Genomic DNA, 19,286 nt, shown 5'->3' on the forward strand with positions numbered 1-19,286 from the left:
TTTTATTGTAAACTTTCTCAAGTTCTATAAAGTATTTTAAAATGAATATTTTAATTGTGACAAGTTCTCTGACTGTGAAACCATACTGCAAGAGAGTATGCGTTGTAAAATGTGACCTTTGATTAAATTAATTTTGTAACAGTACTAAATATACTATACAATATGTATACAACTTCATTTATGGTATGTTGAATAGATACTGTCAAAATATTCCTATAACTATAAGATATTGCTATGACTATAATTTCCATTTAGTTAATCTTATTTAGTAAAGTTTGCATTATGCCAAATTCTATTGCTGTTGTTTCTAGTCACTGCAGCATAATTTCTTTACAACCCTAGACGTTATGATAATTACAAAACTGGGACTTTTATGCTGTATAAGAGTACTGCTCGAGACTTTGAGGTGCATGTCCGTCAATGGGAATGTGGAAGTTCCTCTTACCCAGCTTCCTGCAACTGTGGATTTGTAGCTAAAGAAGGAGGAGACATTATTTCTTTAGACATGTGTAATGGACAACTGCATGAAACTAGACCACATTTATCTGTGAAAAGTCAAGATATTGCTGGTAACAATGTTAAAATCACTAAATCATACCAAGGAAAGAAAATAACAGTAAGTATATTTCCTTATACTTTTTATAGTTGTACTTATGTTAAATGAAGTCACAATTGAGAAAAGTTCTAAAGAAGGGTCACTGGGCCCGAAACATTAATTTTGCTTTTTCTCTGCAGACACTGCCAGACCTGAGTTTTTCCAGTAATTTCTGTTTTTGTTTCCGATTTCCACCATCCTCACAGTTTTTTGGATTTAGTCAATAACATGACTGTTGATTATGTCAGTGGGCAAATACTTATTACCTGCATGACAACATTTTGTTTTGTGCATATGTTGAATGAATTATTTTAGGCTGCAATAAATTTGGAAGAATGAGCTCTCTAATTCAATGAATAACTTGAATTTCTAAAAATGTAAGTTTTCTATTTATTTATATTCCAAGCTTACTATAAGATAAACATTAGTACATGACATACCAAAGCAACCAATGTAACTTAGCCATAGAGCAAGAATACTATTCGTTAATTATATTATTTCACTATAAGTTACTTTGGTGGATAACACATAGAGAGAGAGTATAAAATGAAAAGAACTACTTGCGAGTGTGTTGGAGCAGAAAGAACCTGATGTATATGCGTAAGTTATTAAAGGTGACAAGATAGATGGAGATAGAGTGTGATAGTGGAGGGTTGTTTTACAGACTGGAGGCCTGTGACCTGTGGTGTTTCACAAGGATTGTTACTGAGTCCACTTTTTTGTTTGTCATTTATATAAACAATATGGGCAAGAATGTAGGAAGCATTGTTACTAAGTTTGAAGATGGCACCAAAATTGGTGGTATAGTGGACAATGAAGAAGATTATCTAATATTACAAAGAGATATTGATCAATTAGGTCAGTGAGCTGAGGTATGGCAGATGGAGTTTACTTTGGATAAATGTGAGGTTTTGTATTTTGCTAATACAAGCAAGGCCAGGATTTATAGAATTAATGGTAGGGTGATGTTGTAGAACAGAGATACCTATGGGTTCAGGTCCACAATTCCTTGAAATTTGCATCACAGATAGACAGGGTGGTTTGAGATATAATAATAGACTTTAAGGGGTGACTTTATTGAGGTTTATAAAATTATTAGGGGCATAGATAAGGAGAATGATGAGGATCTTTTCCCTAGGATGGGGAGTTCAGAAGGAGGAGGTATGTTTTTAAGGTGAGAGGAGAAAGATTTAAAAAGGACATGGAGGTAACATTTTACATGCACACTGGTTCGTGTGTCAAGCGAACTGCTAGAGAAAATGGTGAATGCAGGGACAGTTACAATGTTTAAAGGACATTTTGGATAAGTCCCCGAATAGGAAAGGTTTGGAGGGATATGGGCCAAGTGCAGACAGGTAGAACCAACTTAGTTTGGAGACATGGTCTTTGTACACTAGTTGGACCCAAGTCTCTATTTCCATGCTGTATAACTCTGCCCTTTGACTATGTAATATACAACATCCAAGACTTTCGTAGGAATATTGAGTTATAAAACAGAGATTATGCTCGGTATCACCCTTATGAAGTGGTAAGAGGTTTACGAGAATTTTCAGGAGTAAGAAATCTCAGTTATGAAGATAAGTTGCATATACAAATGAGGAACAATAGTAGGCTCCATGGCCCTTCAAGGTTGCTCTGCCATTCAATACAATCATTGCTGATCTGGTTTTGATCTCAACTCTACATTCCTGCATATCCCTGATAATCTTTCATCCCCTTAGTAATCATGAATCTGTCAACCTCTACATGGTTTTAAATTCTTCCACAAGACGAAACATCCTTTCAAAATACATCTGGTCAAAATTTATCTGGTCAAATCCCCTCAGGACCGTATAGGTATCCATAAAGTCACACCTGGCTCTTTAACTGCAAAGCCTAGCTTTTTCTCATAACTTTCCCTGACTTGCTTCCAAGGCATTAACATCCTCCTCTAAGAACATGACCAAATACTGTATATAGTACTCCAGATGCAGTCTCACTAATGCCCTTTTTTCTTGGGCTGTCAACTCCCTTCTCGCACATTCAATTCCTCTCACAATGAATCATAGCATTCTATTAGTTTTCCTTATTTCTTGCTGTACCTGCATACTAACCTTCTGCAATTCATGCACTGGGACACCCAGGTCTCTGTACATCTTAGCAGAAGTTGGGATTGCTTTCCTTGGAGAGTAGCTAAGATGAGGTTTAATGAACACTTTCAATATCATGAGTGTTCTTGACAAAGTCAACAGCGTTAAATACAATAGTTTAAAATGTTAGTTGGCAGCATCCAATTTTATATTTCTCCAGTCAGAGTTTTATTTTAGTTCACGTGTACATCGATTGTACTCTTTCCTTGCTTGCTTTATTTATACACACAGTTCACACCCAATCAATCCTTAATAGATATCTATCATCTATTCCCAAATTCAGTAGCCTCAGTCATCCCCTTCGGATCATACTGATATTAACAGACAGGAAGAAACTATTGACATTCCTAAAAACAGTAAGAGTAAGAGGACACATTTAAAGTGATTTTCAAAAGAAGTACATAAAATATGAGAAAATAAAACACTTTCATGCAGCATTTTGTTCAGATCTAGAATGCTTTTCATGGACATCTAGTGGAAACCAGTTCAGTTAAGGCATTCAGAGGACATTAGATGATTATTTAAAGAGAAATAATTTGCAGAGTTGTGGAGAAAAGGCAGGAGGTTAATACAAAAGGCATGCTGCACATTTGGAGACATGCTGGGCCAAATATTCTCCTTCTGTACTGTGATGATTCTGCGATACAGTGAGCAAAGCTGTCAGGCCAGTGAAAGCAGGTCTCATGATAATGAAGCCAGTGGCTACTGATAGGGATGGGAAGGGACGCTAACAAAGCTGGCATCAATGAGTGCTTGGCATTTCTCTGGTTCAGACAGCTGTACTAATCCAGGAGTCCTATTTCAAGCCATGCATTTGAGTCTCCAATTGTAGAGGAAGAATGTAACATGGGTAATCAAAATGTATGCAATTTCATTCGTCTCATAAATAAAAATAAAACCACTTTTCTGCCATATTTCAGCCAAAAGATTAGCTGCCCATTGCTATTTGCCCTCCTTCACTGATGGAGCACAAGATGCATCATGTTTTAGGTACCCTCTGCTTCCAATTAAATCAGCTGGTCCTTACCCTAGGTATTGTAGTGGGGTCAAGAATGGTAGCCATCAACATTCCATATGTGAGAGAGCATGACTGAAAACAATTACCCCCATTTGATATAAGCCCACAGTTTAGCCTTGACAAGACTCCAAAGTCAGATTCCCTTATGTGCTTTGCTCCAGCACTTGATTAGAGTCTGACTCTGGATTGGATCAAAGTTTCCAACTGATATACCTTCATGGAATAAAACTGTTGGTTGCCAAGGTTACAGTTATTTTTGTAAAGTTGAAGAGAGACTACATTAGACTATATTTACCACAATTAAGATATATTTTTTGTTGGTAATGATCATGTAATCAGAACAAAAATATCAATTAATACATTAAAAAAAAGATATTTACTGCAATTTTGTTTCTCCATATAGGTCACATTTTCCTCTGGAGCATTCATCCGTGCTGATGTGAGTGAATGGGGCATGAGTTTAACACTTAGAGCACCAGGTGTAGACTTCCAAAGTACCAGAGGTCTTTGTGGCACATTTGATGGAGATATGAATAATGATTTTCATAATTCAGACGAGCTCTTAGTTCAAGAAAAGATTGATAACCTTGATGGTTTCATTGAAGGTTGGAGGTATGCATAAGTTTTAACTCAAGATGATGTGTCAGTCAGGTTGCTAATCTAACGGAGTGCAATGCTTGGCTATTATAGTACCCCAATTTTCATTCTAATTAGATAATTCCACAATTATGATTTTGCAATGTCAATTATTCTTATTGTCAAAAGGTATGTTAACTGAAATGAGAGGTTGTTATAAAAATGAGTTTTATATAAATTTGACATATATAAAACTCATTGAACTTGCAAAAGCAGTTATGATTAAACTTTTTATTTGGTTGTTTCAGTATTTTATACAACTGTATAATCAAAAATGGGCATTTTAAGAAAAATGTACATGAGAACGGAATACCATAAATAAAAGTAATATATCTTTGAACATATCCTTCAGTTAACTAAAATGTGAACCAATAGAACTAGCCAGTCAATGTGCCAGATCTGTGAACAATGTGTAATGTTCTTTCTGATTGTATTTTTACAGAATACTGCCTGGAAAGAGTCTATTTGATAAAACATCACCACCCTTACCTGTCAATGCCAAAAGAAGACGTTACTGTAGTTGCAATATTGATTCAGTTGTGCTGCAACAGTCTGCAAATAAACTTGACTTTTTTCCTCAATCTGGAGTTCCTTCAGCCTGCCCAAGCAGTGAAAATGTGAGATTTTCCAATTTGATACCAGTACTTGATGTCACAGCAGAGTACATCAGCACTGTTGAACTGGTTCGAGGAATCAGCAGACGCAACGTTCGAAACAAACCTACAATTGCTGCTTTAAAAGATGTACACTACGCAAGTCTGAGTAAATTAAATCAAACCATTCATTTTGCAAGGGTGTCATATGTACGTCCCAGAGGGAACATCATGCTGAGAAAACAAGCGCTATCAAGGGAACACGCTAGAAGGAACAAACGTAAAGACATCAGCCACCATCAAAAAAGGCATCTTAATAATAGGAGATGGAAGCGGCAGCATTATTATGAATACTTGCCAACAGTCCCTTTTCAAAGTCTTACTCAGACAGACTTGGAGGGATTTAGTTACTTCTTTCCTGAGGATCATGCTTCTGAACTTCATCAAGAGGTCTTGCCTACTTGGCCTACACCTTCAGGACTGACAGAAGCTATGGCTTTTGATTTATGCCAGCAAACTGTAACGAACTCCAGTATTGGCCGAGCCTGTGGAGAGTTACTGGGACAACGATTAATTGATGTAATAGATATCTGTATCTTGGATCTTCAACTTAAAGGTGACCTCAGTTGGGCAAGCGGAGGTCTAAGTTTGTTAGAGAATGAATGTGAGAGGAAACTTCTGGAAGATGGTATCCATCGTGGAAGTGGTAATGGTGACTTCTCCAGTGTACCTCAGGATATTTTGTCAGCACTAAGGTGTCCCAATTCTTGCAGTGCCAATGGTGAATGTACTGAGTGGGGTTGTGCCTGTTTTTCAGGTTTCAGCAGCTATGATTGCAGTGTTTTAGTTGGTAAGTATTGTGAGGAAAAAATCTAAATTTATCAAAGTTTTCAATTACATTTGCAATATATAGCAAATCTGTTGAGGTTTTGTGGAATTGTTAACAAATAGAGTAAATCCTTGAGGTTGCAGGTTCTGTTGTTGGTGAATAGAATAGTATAGTATGGGGAGATACTGAGCAAAGAGGAGGTATCTGGCCAAGTGGGGAGAGCAAACCAGTTATAAATTGCATATTGTCATGACACCCATTCCTTTCTCTCTGTTTCCCACCTCTCACTTTGCTAATAATGAAAAATAGGAATAAAATATGTGTGTACTTGAAGAAAAAACATTCAGTACATTCGCAGTTTGGAAATGGCTTACATCCAACAAAATGTTTGGTTTTGCAAGTTTCAAATTTTGCATAGAGTACAATTTGATTTGCATTTTATGATATTAACATCGAAGATCAGCTTCCTGAAATCACAGAGTTGGAGAATTCTGGATTGTGTGATGTTCGGCAGTTTGACTGTACCTCTGTGAGGGTCTTTGGCCAGTGGTTCACGGAGTCTGCAAGTTTAACGTGTGAAATCATCAAGCTGCAAGTAAGTAAAGTTACGGGATTAAGTCTTTACTCAGTCGTAAGAAGTACACTGGGCTGCTTTGTTAAACATCTTTTAACATAAAATTTTGCAGGCAGTTCTAAGTTGAATGTGAGATGTTTCTATGATATTTAAAAAAGTAGAATGCCTGGAATGACATGAGCATACTATTTGTTTAAAAAACAGCAACTTGCCAAATTTGGCTCAGTCTTTGAATATTGTACATTATATTGTAGCCATTGAAACAGAACAATTCCCATGTTTTATCCCAGTTTAAACTTTCATTGTAGATGTCTGTTTTGCTATGTATTTAACTTTATATAATGGAAATGATAGTATTCTGACATCACAGTTTCAGTTAACCAAGGCAAAATTCTGTGGTTGTTAGAAATCTGAAATAAACAGAAATTACTGGAGAAACTCAGCAGGTCTGACAGCATCTGTGGAAAGAGGAACAAAGCTAACATTTCTAGTCAGGTATGACTTCTTCAGAAATGAAGATCTTGAAATGCTATCTCTGTTTCTATCTGACAAATGCTGCAAGACCTGCTGGGGTTTTTTCACTCATTCAGCTGTCTTAGTTGTCTTTAAGTAACTAGGAATTTTGGTGGATCAAAAAGCTGAAGTTTTCACCCCTTAACTGATCAACGCTGCTGAACTTTAGAGTTCAGGACATGACAGCCACAAACAGACACTTATTGTTGTCTTGGATTTGATCCAACACATTGACCTCAGCAGACCTCAACAAGCTGCAAAACCCATTGAAATTCTTGATATAAACTTTGTCTAAAATCCTTCAAGTCAACACAAGTCAGAGGGTATTACTGTATATCTCTGCCTTCTTGAAGCCCAGTGCAAAGAATTGTAGAGTTACACCTCCTTGAACTAATGTAGTTATAGATAACAAAGAAAGTTAACTTTGAAAGAATTGACTTGCTCAAGGATCCATTAACTCTGCTCTGTTCCCAGTTCACTTGCTCACAGGCAAACAAGTTGCCAGTGGTATCCTTTACTGCCATTAGTCAACTTATGGCTGAGTTCTGTCATTTTCATGAGAATGACAACACTAGAAAGCCACAAACTTGCTGTTCACCCAGCTCTGAGACAATGACTTTTTACTTTCACGTGTATATTTGTGTATCTGTGTAATGCAGAAAGTCAATTCTTTTAAAGGTCACTTGACGGTATATTGGTGAACATATAAAATTTCAAGATTTCATTAACCTCAAGTGCTTATTGAAGTTATTTGATTTTACTTCATAACACCAGAACCATATCATATATGTAGATACATAACAAGATAGAATGTATAGCAATTTTGTATATATTTTATTAGTTTTTGTCTATCAAATCAAAGAAAATTAATTTATCATTATTAATTTATTTTTCAAGTGCATAAAATTAACTCCAATTACAAGTAACTTTATTTCAAAAATCAAATTAAAATTAATGTACAAATTAGCTAAACTTAATTTTAATTTCCAAAGTAGCACCAGATGCAATTACAATTTTTTGATCGAAGCACTTAAAGAGACAATGACTATTACAAGAGACAAATCTAATTGGGAAGATAATACTTCATAATTCCCAAAGAAGGCCTTTTCGTCTATGGTTTTGCATGTGATATTGCTGTAATACTGTCACTTTCTTTAGAGTTGGTACTAATCAGAATCTGTTCACATTGTTGAGTCTAAGCCTTCAATTACTGAAATACAAACAGTTATGAGATCTCAAATTTGGAGCATGGGCACTTTCCAATCTTAATTAGCCTACCACCACTTTAAAGAAAAATGGAATGATCTAGGTCAAAGTGAAGAAAATGAAATTGGGACTCTGTATATAGAAACTTAAGGAGCTAGCTGGCATGAGCTGTGTTGTGATTTTTAAAATTATGTCAGAATTAATGATTCATATTTTGATTTCTTTTATCTAATCGAGCATAGTACGTCAATGATGAATGGGTTCCAACTGTTTCGCAGTCGACAAAGGCGACATTTTTGAGTAAACAAGCTGTGGACTGCCAGATACCAACTGAGATTGGCCAATCATTTGAAAATATAGACCTCATTGATGACCAACCAATAGCAAGATGGCAAATCAAGGTGTGACACTTTAAATTTACAAATGCTGTGTGCGAAACAGTGTGATGAAGCTGAGTCCTCTCAATTTCACAACATAGTCTGCAGTTATCAATTTGCAGGAGATTGGAGCTTACATAACAACGGTTTTTGTTTGAACACATTTGTATGTGAGATGCAGAAACTCTTTTTTTTCTTCAATCTTTAATTTTGACTTAAGTTAAAAAGAAAAGTTGTAAATATTAACTATTCTACCACTTTAACTTGACTAATTTTTCTTTGTCCTTCAAATTTGAGGATTTTCATCTTCTGTTGTGCTATAGAAACAAGCACAGGTGCCCAAAAATATTACTCTCGGAACAGTAATAGTTTAGTTCTGTTGATAATATTCATTATTATTTTGTATGTACCCTTATTTTTATGTCAAACAGATCAGGCGACTCTCTGTGTGGAGTTTGCACATTCTCCCTGTGTCTGCGTGGGTTTCCTCCGGGTGCTCCAGTTTCCTCCCACAATCAAAAATGTGCAGGTTAGGTGAATTGGCCATGCTAAATTGCCCGTAGTGTTAGGTGAAGGGGTAATTATAGGAGAATGGATCTGGGTGGGTTGCGCCTTGGCAGGTCGGTGTGGACTTGTTGGGCTGAAGGGCCTGTTTCCACACTATAAGTAATCTAATGTAAAAAAAAGTCAGATTTAAACTCAATAGTTTTCTCTGCATTTGAAATATGAATGACTAAATTTTGTACTACACTTGCCATCTCATTAGGGACAATGACTGGGCTCTTTGAAACTGTAGGCCCAACAGGAAGGCCTTCAATTCAGGAGGAACTGTAGATTGTCTTTTCAGATATGGGAGAAAGAGGGTGCCTCCATCTCTAGTTCCCTTCTGTTACACCTTTAAAACATTTTTTTTAAGAATTGGTCAAAGCTGTCATGCCATGGAGTAAAAGTCCTCCACAGTGACCTGTGGCTGCAGATGTTTGTAACCTTATTCTTTGGCAGTCCCTCGGGATTACGAATGATTTGCTTCCTGATTGGGCTCTGAGATGGCTAATATGTCCAATTTACACTCTGCCAACTCTGCCGTATCAGGACAGATGGTGCTTGAAAGAACAGGTAAACTTGTGCGCAGTCTATGAAGCCTTGACGTCACCTCTGCATGAATTTTTCAATGTATTTGATGCCTTCCTGCTTGAAACTTCACCATTTATTTTCTCACAACCAAGTGCATCGAGAGGTGGCAGACATGTTTGACACCACTTCAGGATGCGTTAGGGACATCCTAATGCAATTCTAATGTACTCCAAGGGTATTATCCTGCCATAGACAATTTCTAAATAGAGCAGTTACTTTGGGAATCTGGAATGTTGGCATACAAACAAAATGTCCTGCCCAAATGAGCTGCTTTTGAGGAAGTAACCTTTCAGTCCTAAACATGTTGGTTTTGGAGCAGATGCTGAAGTGGAACTGCTTTTCTTGTCCCTGGATTTGGAAGGTCTTGAAAAGTTGCAGTGAGTGTTATTTCTCTAGTGCTTTGCGATGTCTTCAGTATGTTTTTCACACTTCTAAAGCACATAGGAGCTGTTTACTACCTAGTAAACCATAACTTCATTTGGGTGTTTGTTTGAAATTTTGGTCTTCAAATACTCTCTTCTTCAGTCAACCAAAGGTTGAGCTGCCACATTGGAGGTGAGGATAAATGTTATTGACTGTTCCCATCTCCACTGTGAGAAAGGTCCCAAGGAATGAAAAATAATCTCCCTTTTCCAGTCATGGTCATCAATGGGAAGAGCTGTGCTGGAAGAGCACCTCAACAGCAGGTTAATGAAAAACTCATTTTCTTACTCTTTGAAAGAGTTGACAATGACCTTCGGCCTGGTTTTGGTGTAAAAACACAGACAAGTCAAGGATATATATAAGCTCAATGGCTGGAGTTGCAGTGAACTTGATTTTTGATAGCTGATGACATAAATGGGACAGTTTCCCATCTGTTCTATTAGTAGATCTCCATACTGCTGGGAAATTTAATAGGTGGAGTGCAGAATTGGAGTGAGTAAGATAGAGAGAAAGGATAGTGTGGTGACAGAGCCTTGTTTGCCTTGAGTTTTCAGAGAAAGGGTCTGTGATAGGTCTGTTTGCGAAAGTTATGTCTTGCATGATAACATGAAGTAACTGGTTTGGTGACAGTTTTGAGAGCAGCCAAATTTGAGAAGGATTATTCCCTAAACTTCCGTGGTTGAGAAAGACCATGACACTGGTGCTGTTTGTTGAATTTTCTTTGATTTGCAATGCAGTGGAGCTCATTGCTGCTTTTCAAGGGGAGATAGATGTATTGTAACTTGAAGGAGCTGATTGACCACCGGGAGATGATGATTTTGGAGCTTCCTTGCAAAGATCCTCCATTTTGCAGACATCTCAGAAACTCCCCTGTCTTTACCACCATTGAACTTGTCTCCTTTTTTCAATATCATTAGGATCACAGAATCCCTGAGATTGCCTGGCACTGTCCATTGTCCAGTTGAGAGATATGAAGTTCTATTGATGTGTTTAAGAATTTCACAAAGGATTCCATCTGCTCCAGTGCTTTTTTGCTTTTCGGTTTTTCAATCCCTGAACTAGTATGTTGCCAACACTATATCAGACCACCACAGCTCCTTGTGATGGTGGATTACACGCAACACGTCATGTAGGTCTGGAGCATAGAGACCATTCAATCCCTCAAGTCTGTTCTGTCATTCAATGAGATCATGGCTGCTCTGTTGTTTAACGTCATTTACCTTCCTTTAGGACAAATCCTTTAAAACCTTTGCTCAAATGCATCTATCTCAGATTTAAAATTAACAACTAATCGAGCATCAATTGCCCTTTGTGGAAGAGAGTTCAGTGATAACTCCATTGTTGCCCAAGGAGAATCACTAATTAACCTCCCCATGGAGCTTGTTGAGCATGATTTGCCTTGGAAACAGACAATGGCCTGTTGGAACTCATCACCTGAGTCCTTGATAGAGCAGATCTGGCAATGGCTGCAGGGGTGATTAACTGGTAGTGGTTAGCAGTTTCAAAAAAAGTCGGAAAAAATCGTGGTGATTTGGTGGTCTGAAAGTTGCTCCATTGTGTGTGAGACCACTTCTGGGTATGAAGAATTAAAATAAAATAAAGCAGATCTGGGAGGATCATGGTGGTATGTCATTGGGCCAGTAACCCAGCATCCCAGGTTAATATTGTGGAGACCTGGGATTGAATCCCATCAGGGCAGATCATGAAATTTGTATTCATGAAAAAAAAACCTGCAATTAAGTTTGGTCCAATAGTCCAAAAAGCAGACCTGAGGGTTCTTGTGGCACTGTGGTAGTGTCTCAGAGGTGTGCAATCATATCTCTGAATAGGGCAATTAGAAAAATGGGTTAAATAGAAACAAATTCAAACAAAATATTATAAAGCAAACCTCCCCCTTCCTGCTCTCCCTACACCTCCCTCATGTTTGACGGTTTACACAGTCTGTAATGGGTTTTGCATGTAAATAATTAGTTAGCTGTACAAGTGATAGTAAATGGAAAAATCAGCATAATGATTTGGTTTTGGAAAACCGTTCAGTTGTGTGTAGGAGCAAGTCCAGGTATTTAAACAAAAGAACGAAAAGAATAAAGCAGGCCGAGCACGTGGTATCCACCAATGTCCTTAGGGAGAGCTGGGCACCTTGGGGGGATAGTGCTTTTATTTTTCCCTCCAACTCCATTTTCACTTAGACCCTTCCCACTTTCCCTACCTGACCCTCACTTTTTTTTGATGGTTTGTATTGCTGGGGCTTTGCACGCAAATACCCAGTTAGCTACAAGGGTGGTTTACTGCTGGTGGGTAACAGTCAAAAACAAAAAAAAAAGTCATGGTGATTTGGTAATTGGGGAAAAAAAAGTGTTCAATTGTGTGTAAGAGTGCTTTTGAATATATGAAAATAAAAAGCAGACCTAGCTTTTTCCACTCTCCCTCACCTTTGATGGTTTGCATCGCCTGTAAAGAGTTTCACTTGTACATACCTAACTTCTACACAGGTGATTTTCTGGTAATGGTTAGTAGTTAAAAACAAATAAAAGGTTTTGGTGATAAGAAGAACAACCATTTGATTGTGTGTGATAGCCCTTCCATATATATGTTTTTAAAAAGTACCTAAAGGCCTCTTGTGATGTAGTGGTAGTGTCCCCACCTCTGATCTAGGGGGTCTGGATTCAAGTCCCACCTGGGGACTGAGCAGATCGATCAGAAAATATACTTTTAAGTAAAGCAGACTGAGGGATGCGACTCCAGAGCTGTTTGCCCCAGTCTGGGACTAGCCTATGTATGCCACGAGTAGTGGCTCTATTTTGGTGTTCAACAAGAAATGATACCCCTTTTCAGTCAGGCTTCCTGAATTATTAGAAATCCCAAACCCTCGGCCTTTGTAAGTAGATATACTTCCTACCCTCTCTCCTAAATGGTTTGGACCTAATTCTCAGCCTATGGCTCAAGTACTAGAATCACCAGTCAGTGGAAACAGTTTATATATTCAATATTTTCCTGTTATGATCTTGACTACTTTGTACAGATTACCATTTAAATTTCTAAATTCTAAAGAAAGCAGGCCTAATTCAGGCAAATAGCTTAACTCCTTCAGTCCAGGTATCATTCTTGTTAACCTATGTTGTACTCTCTCTCCAAGGCCAGTATATCCTTCCAAAGGTGTAGTGCCCATATCTGCTCTCAGTAAGTGGGTAAGCAGGATTTTATATAGCTGCAGCATAACCTATGCATCTGTATACTCCAGTTCCCCAGGTCTAAAAGCCAACATTCCACGAGCATTCTTGATTATTTATCTCTGGTCAGCATGAAAATGTGTTGCTGGTTAAAGCACAGCAGGTCAGGCAGCATCCAAGGAACAGGAAATTCGACATTTCGGGCCAGAGCACTTCATCAGGAATGAGGAGAGTGTGCCAGGCAGGCTAAGATAAAAGGTAGGGAGGAGGGTCTTGGGGGAGGGGCGATGGAGATGTGATAGGTGGAAGGAGGTTAAGGTGAGGGTGATAGGCTGGAGTGGGGTGGGGGCGGAGATGTCAGGAAGAAGATTGCAGGTTAGGAGGGCGGTGCTGAGTTCGAGGGAACCGACTGAGACAAGGTGGGGGAAGGGGAAATGAGGAAACTGGAGAAATCTGAGTTCATCCCTTGTGGTTGGAGGGTTCCCATGCGGAAGATGAGGCGCTCTTCCTCCAACCGTCGTGTTGTTATGTTCTGCCGATGGAGGAGTCCAAGGACCTGCAAGTCCTCGATGGAGTGGGAGGGAGAGTTAAAGTGTTAAGCCACGGGGTGGTTGGGTTGGTTGGTCCGGATGTCCCAGAGGTGTTCCCTGAAGCGTTCCGCAAGGAGGCAGCCTGTCTCCCCAATATAGAGGAGGCTACATCGGGTGCAGCGGATGCAATAGATGATGTGTGTGGAGGTGCAGGTGAATTTGTGGCGGATATGGAAGGATCCCTTGGGGCCTTGGAGAGAAGTAAGGGAGGAGGTGTGGGCGAACGCCCGGACCAACCAACCCAACCACCCCGTGGCTCAACACTTTAACTCTCCCTCCCACTCCATCGAGGAACGCCCGGACCAACCAACCCAACCACCCCGTGGCGCAACACTTTAACTCTCCCTCCCACTCCATCGAGGACATGCAGGTCCTTGGACTCCTCCATCGGCAGAACATAACAACACGATGGTTGGAGGAAGAGCGCCTCATCTTCCGCCTGGGAACCCTCCAACCACAAGGGATGAACTCAGATTTCTCCAGTTTCCTCATTTCCCCTTCCCCCACCTTGTCTCAGTCGGTCCCCTCGAACTCAGCACCACCCTCCTAACCTGCAATCATCTTCCTGACATCTCCGCCCCCACCCCACTCCAGCCTATCACCCTCACCTTGACCTCCTTCCACCTATCACATCTCCATCGCCCCTCCCCCAAGACCCTCCTCCCTACCTTTTATCTTAGCCTGCCTGGCACCCTCTCCTCATTCCTGATGAAGGGCTCTGGCCCAAAACGTCGAATTTCCTGTTCCTTGGATGCTGCCTGACCTGCTGTGCTTTAACCAGCAACACATTTTCAGCTCTGATCTCCAGCATCTGCAGACCTCACTTTTTACTCTGGTCAGCATGGACAAGTTGGACTGAAGGGATGTTTGCATGCTGTAAATCTCTATGATTCTATGACACTATTTCATGCATCTGTTTGTGGCATTTTAAAGATCTATGCACCTGAACCCCCAAGTCTCTGCGTTTGACTTAAACATTTACACTCTCCACTGACAATGTACAATGGTAAGAGCAAGATGCACTGGAGCATCTCACCAAAGCTACTTCAACAGAACCTTTAAATCTCCGGCCTCTACTACTGAGAAAGTCAAGGGCAGCAGATGCATGAGAACATCGACATTTGCAATCTTCCTCCAAGCCACACTTCATCCTGACTTGGAACTCTTAACGCATTCCTTCACAGTGGCTGGGTCAAAATAAGTGCTCCTTTCCTGGAAATGCTAATGTGTGTCTGCCAATAAAGGCTAAAGTTATTTAAGAAGATGACTGACCACCTTTCCGAGGGCAATTGGGAATGGGCATAAATGTTAGCTTTTAGGAGAAAGTGAGGACTGTAGATGCTGGAGATCAGAGCTGAAAATGTGCTGCTGGAAAGGCGCAGCAGGTCAGGCAGCATCCAAGGAGCAGGAGAATCGACGTTTCGGTCATGAGCCCTTCTTCAGGAATGGCTCCTGAAGAAGGGCTCATGCCCGAAACATCGATTCTCCTGCTCCTTGGATGCTGCCTGACCTGCTGCGCCTTTCCAGCAACACATTTTCAGCTCAGTAAATGTTAGCTTTGCTAGCAATGCCTTCATCTTATGAACAAATAAAAGTTAGTTCCATAAATGTGTGATCACAGCATGTGGGCACAGATGATATATAGAACTGATGACAATGTCAAATTATAAAATTATTCATAAATAAAATAATGTGTTCTATTTGTATTCCATAGAAGTATAATTTCTTTTCCTCTGACAGATTTCAAATGATGGTTACATGTATAGCAACTCTCGGGTTTTAACAGTCTTTGACGGAGCTTGTCAAACATGTGTGCCAATCTCTGGACTCTGCACTTTAAAGGTAAGATCAGAAACTGTGATCAGCTACTGACCTGAAAACATTATTTTACACAGCAACAGCAAGAGGTTGAAGAGCCTGTTTTTTGCTGATGCATGATTGATTAAAACACAAGCTGGTAGTGATCATCCTTTGCATTAACTGTTGTCAGTCTTTTGAGCACAGCTGGGTAGTTTTATACTACTGGGTAGGAGGCCCTGATATTTGAGAGTTCAAATACCACCAAGAAACATTGTGAAGTTGAATTTAATGTATCTAGCAATTTCTGAGTAGGCACCAGGAGAGGGAAAAGTCAATTGTTTGGATTTTGCTTTGATAATAACACCATCAGTGTTATTGACTATGAGCAGATCTAACGCTCCCTCCCCAGGTTATCATCAGCCAGTGCCCCCAGTTTCACACTGAGAACACTTCTGTGCATAATGTTTATTCCTTTGAGGTCAGTGCAACATTATAATGTTCAGCAAAACCACAACCTTCCAACAAACAATTTGAAACAGAACTCCAGAGTAAAATGTACCTTTCCCTTTCTGCCTGTTGGATTATTCCAAGTACTCTTAAGTGTTTCACAGTATTTGGTGAAGTTATCAAATTGTAAACCATGGCTATAAAGAAAATAAAAAGATGAAGGAATCTTAGTTATTAAAGATAGGATCTAAAAAATAGCAATATTACTCGAGGCTGATAAGAATATGACATGGCACCAGATTTTTCTGAAGAAAATGGGAATCATAGAATCATTCAGTGCAAAAGAGGCCCTACAGCCCATCATGTTTGTACTGCCAAAGCTACCCGAATCAATACTAGTCCCACTTTCCAGCATGAGCCCCACAGGTTTGAATGTTATGATATTCATCCAAGTATTTTTTTAAATCGACATTTCTTGCCTTAACTACCTTCCCAGGCAGTTTATTTCAGACCCCATCATCATCTGGGTGAAAACAGTTTTCTTCAAATCTCCTCCGAACCTCCTGACTTTCGCCTTAAAATTAGGCCCCTTCGTTATTGACTCTTCAACTAAAGGGATAATTGATTTTTATTCACCCTATACATGCCGTCATAATTTTATACACCTCAATCAAGTCCCCCTTAACCTTCTCTGCTTCAAATAAAACAGCCTCCGCTTATCCAGCCTTTCATCATCACTAAAATGCTCCATCCTAGGCATGTCCTAATGAATCTCCTCTATACCTTCTGCAGTGTAATCATATCCTTCTTATAGTGTGACCAGAACTGCACACATCTGTGGCCTTAAAAAAAAGGCATGTACATCTTCAAATAGCGCCTCTGTTCTTTATAATCAATGCCGTAATTGATTGAGGGTAGTGTCCAACATGCCGCCTTAAGTACCTTATTTACCTGTCCTTCCACCTTTGAGGATTTGTGACAAGTATCTAAAGATAGAGAGTTTCCACTCTGAAAATCTCTCATGTTAAGAATGCCTCTGTCCACCCTATTTGAGTTTCAAACAGAAATGGGCAGATTGCAAGAATAGCAGTCTCGAAGATCCACCTATTTACTGCATATTGGCACATTTACAGTGTTGATTGTTAGAGTCTCAGTCACTCAACTTTGATATTCCCTCCCTCCCAACTGCCTTTATTTCTGCTGAGCCTCTCATGCTCCCTAGAATTTGTAAGCCCTCTTCCCTCTTTCCCCAGTGCAGCCATAACTATCTTTGGGCTCAGCCAAGTGTTTGTAATGAGGCTGAAAGTATATCTGGCCATCTGTCCTGTAGATATACTTGCTTGATGGTCCTTATGCTTTGCTGAACAACAAATGGCTAATGCATTTTGCTCCCCTCAAGCAATCTTTACACAGCTGTATAGGGAGGTATAAGCTTTGTGATTAACATAAATATTATCCTGTAATAACCTGAAGTGGCCGTGGGAATAGGGGATGATTTGCTGCTTATCTTTCAAGATTCAGCCTCTGAACGATTCCTACAGGTTGGAGGATTATGGTTAGGGTTCACTCATATAATCTCTCTATTTAAGAAGGGAAGCAAAATGATAATTGGGAATTAGAGAAAAATGTCCATTACAAATGAATTAATGGCTGAATTTTTGCCCAAAAAATGCCCAAAGATGACCCAAAGGTGAGAGGGAGGTTGAACTGTGAGGGTGATGCAGAGATACTTCACTATGATTTGGACAATCTGACTGAGTGCACAAATGAATGGTAAACACAGAATGATGTAAGATTATCCACTTTGGGAGCACAAATAGGAAAGCAGATGATTATTTGAATAGCTATAACCTGAGAGAGGGGAATGTGCAATGAGACCTGGCTGTCCTTGAACACTGTTTGCTAAAGGTAAGCATGCAGGTACATCAGGCAGTCATTAAGGCAAAGGATATGTTGGTCTTCATAGAGTGAAGATTCAAATACAAAAGTAGGGATGTCTTCCCTCTTGGTGCATGGGCCTAAGTGAGACAACACCTAAAGTACTGCATGCAGTTTTAGTCTCCTTATAGAGTCAGAGTGTCATTTTTGAGGCTTCATGTTCCAGAAGCTGGGGTCACAGTGTAAGAATATGGGGTAAACCATTTAGGACTGAGGTGAGGAGTAATGTCTTTGCCCAGAAAGTTGCGAGCTTGTGGAATTTACTACTAAAGCAACAGAGACCAAAGCATTGTATAATTTCAAGGATGAGTTGTACATAGCACTTGGGGCTAAAGGAATCCAAAGATAATAGGGAAAAGCAGTGATTGATGAAGGAGAATCATATTAATTGTCAGAGCAGGCTTGAAGGAGTATCAGGCCTCCTCTTGCTCCTATTTTCTGTTTCCTTTGAAAAACATTACCTATCTGTTTACTTATAGAATCATAGAGATGTACAGCATGGAAACAGACCCCTCGGTCCAACCAGTCCATACCGACCAGATATCCCAACCCAATCTAGTCCCACCTGCCAGCACTCAGCCCATATCCCTCCAAACCCTTCCTATTCATATACCCATCCAAATGCCTCTTAAATGTTGCAATTATACTAGCTCCCACCACTTTCTGTGGCAGCTCATTCCATACATGTACCTCTCTCTGTGTGTAAACGTTGCCCCTTAGGTCTCTTTTATATCTTTCCCTCTCTCCCTAAACCTATGCCCTCTAGTTCTGGACTCCCCACTCCAGGGAAAAGACTTTGTCTATTTACCCTATCCATGCCCCTCATGATTTTGTAAACCTCTATAAGGTCACCCCTCAGCCTCTGATGCTCCAGGAAACACAGTCCCAGCCTGTTCAGCCTCTCCCTAGACTCAAATCCTCAGACCCTGGCAACATCCTTGTAAATCCTTTCTGAACCCTTTCAAGTTTCACAACATCTTTCCGATAGGAAGGAGACCAGAATTGCATGCAATATTCCAACTGTGGTCTAACCAATGTCTTGTACAGCCACAACATGACCTCCCAACTCCTGTACTCAATACTCTGACCAATAAAAGAAAACATACCAAATGCCTCCTTTACTATCCTATCTACCTGTGACTCCGCTTTCAAGGATTGCACAAGATGAAGAGGCATGAAGTGAATGTATTTGTTTGATTTCCAGCTTATGAGAAAGTAGGAGATGCAATATATTTCAAGAGGAAAATTGCTGTTTTTCTTTCTTCTTGAGTCACGACTAGTATTTCCTTTGGATTCACAATGCCTCTAAGTAAG

The 19,286-nt window shown here is 39.7% G+C and overlaps 1 protein-coding gene across 1 annotated transcript in view; it reads left to right on the forward strand.

Annotated features, from left to right (window-relative positions):
- Nucleotides 1-19,286, forward strand: part of vwde (von Willebrand factor D and EGF domains) — a 298,923-nt gene that overhangs the window by 215,261 nt on the left and 64,376 nt on the right. The window contains exons 10-15 of the mRNA XM_060825309.1: nt 343-616; nt 4,146-4,354; nt 4,821-5,821; nt 6,259-6,395; nt 8,336-8,494; nt 15,528-15,629. Coding sequence (XP_060681292.1) covers nt 343-616; nt 4,146-4,354; nt 4,821-5,821; nt 6,259-6,395; nt 8,336-8,494; nt 15,528-15,629 — 1,882 coding nt within the window. The remainder of the gene's footprint in view (nt 1-342; nt 617-4,145; nt 4,355-4,820; nt 5,822-6,258; nt 6,396-8,335; nt 8,495-15,527; nt 15,630-19,286) is intronic.

The sequence above is a fragment of the Hemiscyllium ocellatum genome, chromosome 5 (genome assembly GCF_020745735.1).
Source record: "Hemiscyllium ocellatum isolate sHemOce1 chromosome 5, sHemOce1.pat.X.cur, whole genome shotgun sequence".
NCBI classification, from domain to species: Eukaryota; Metazoa; Chordata; class Chondrichthyes; order Orectolobiformes; family Hemiscylliidae; genus Hemiscyllium; species Hemiscyllium ocellatum.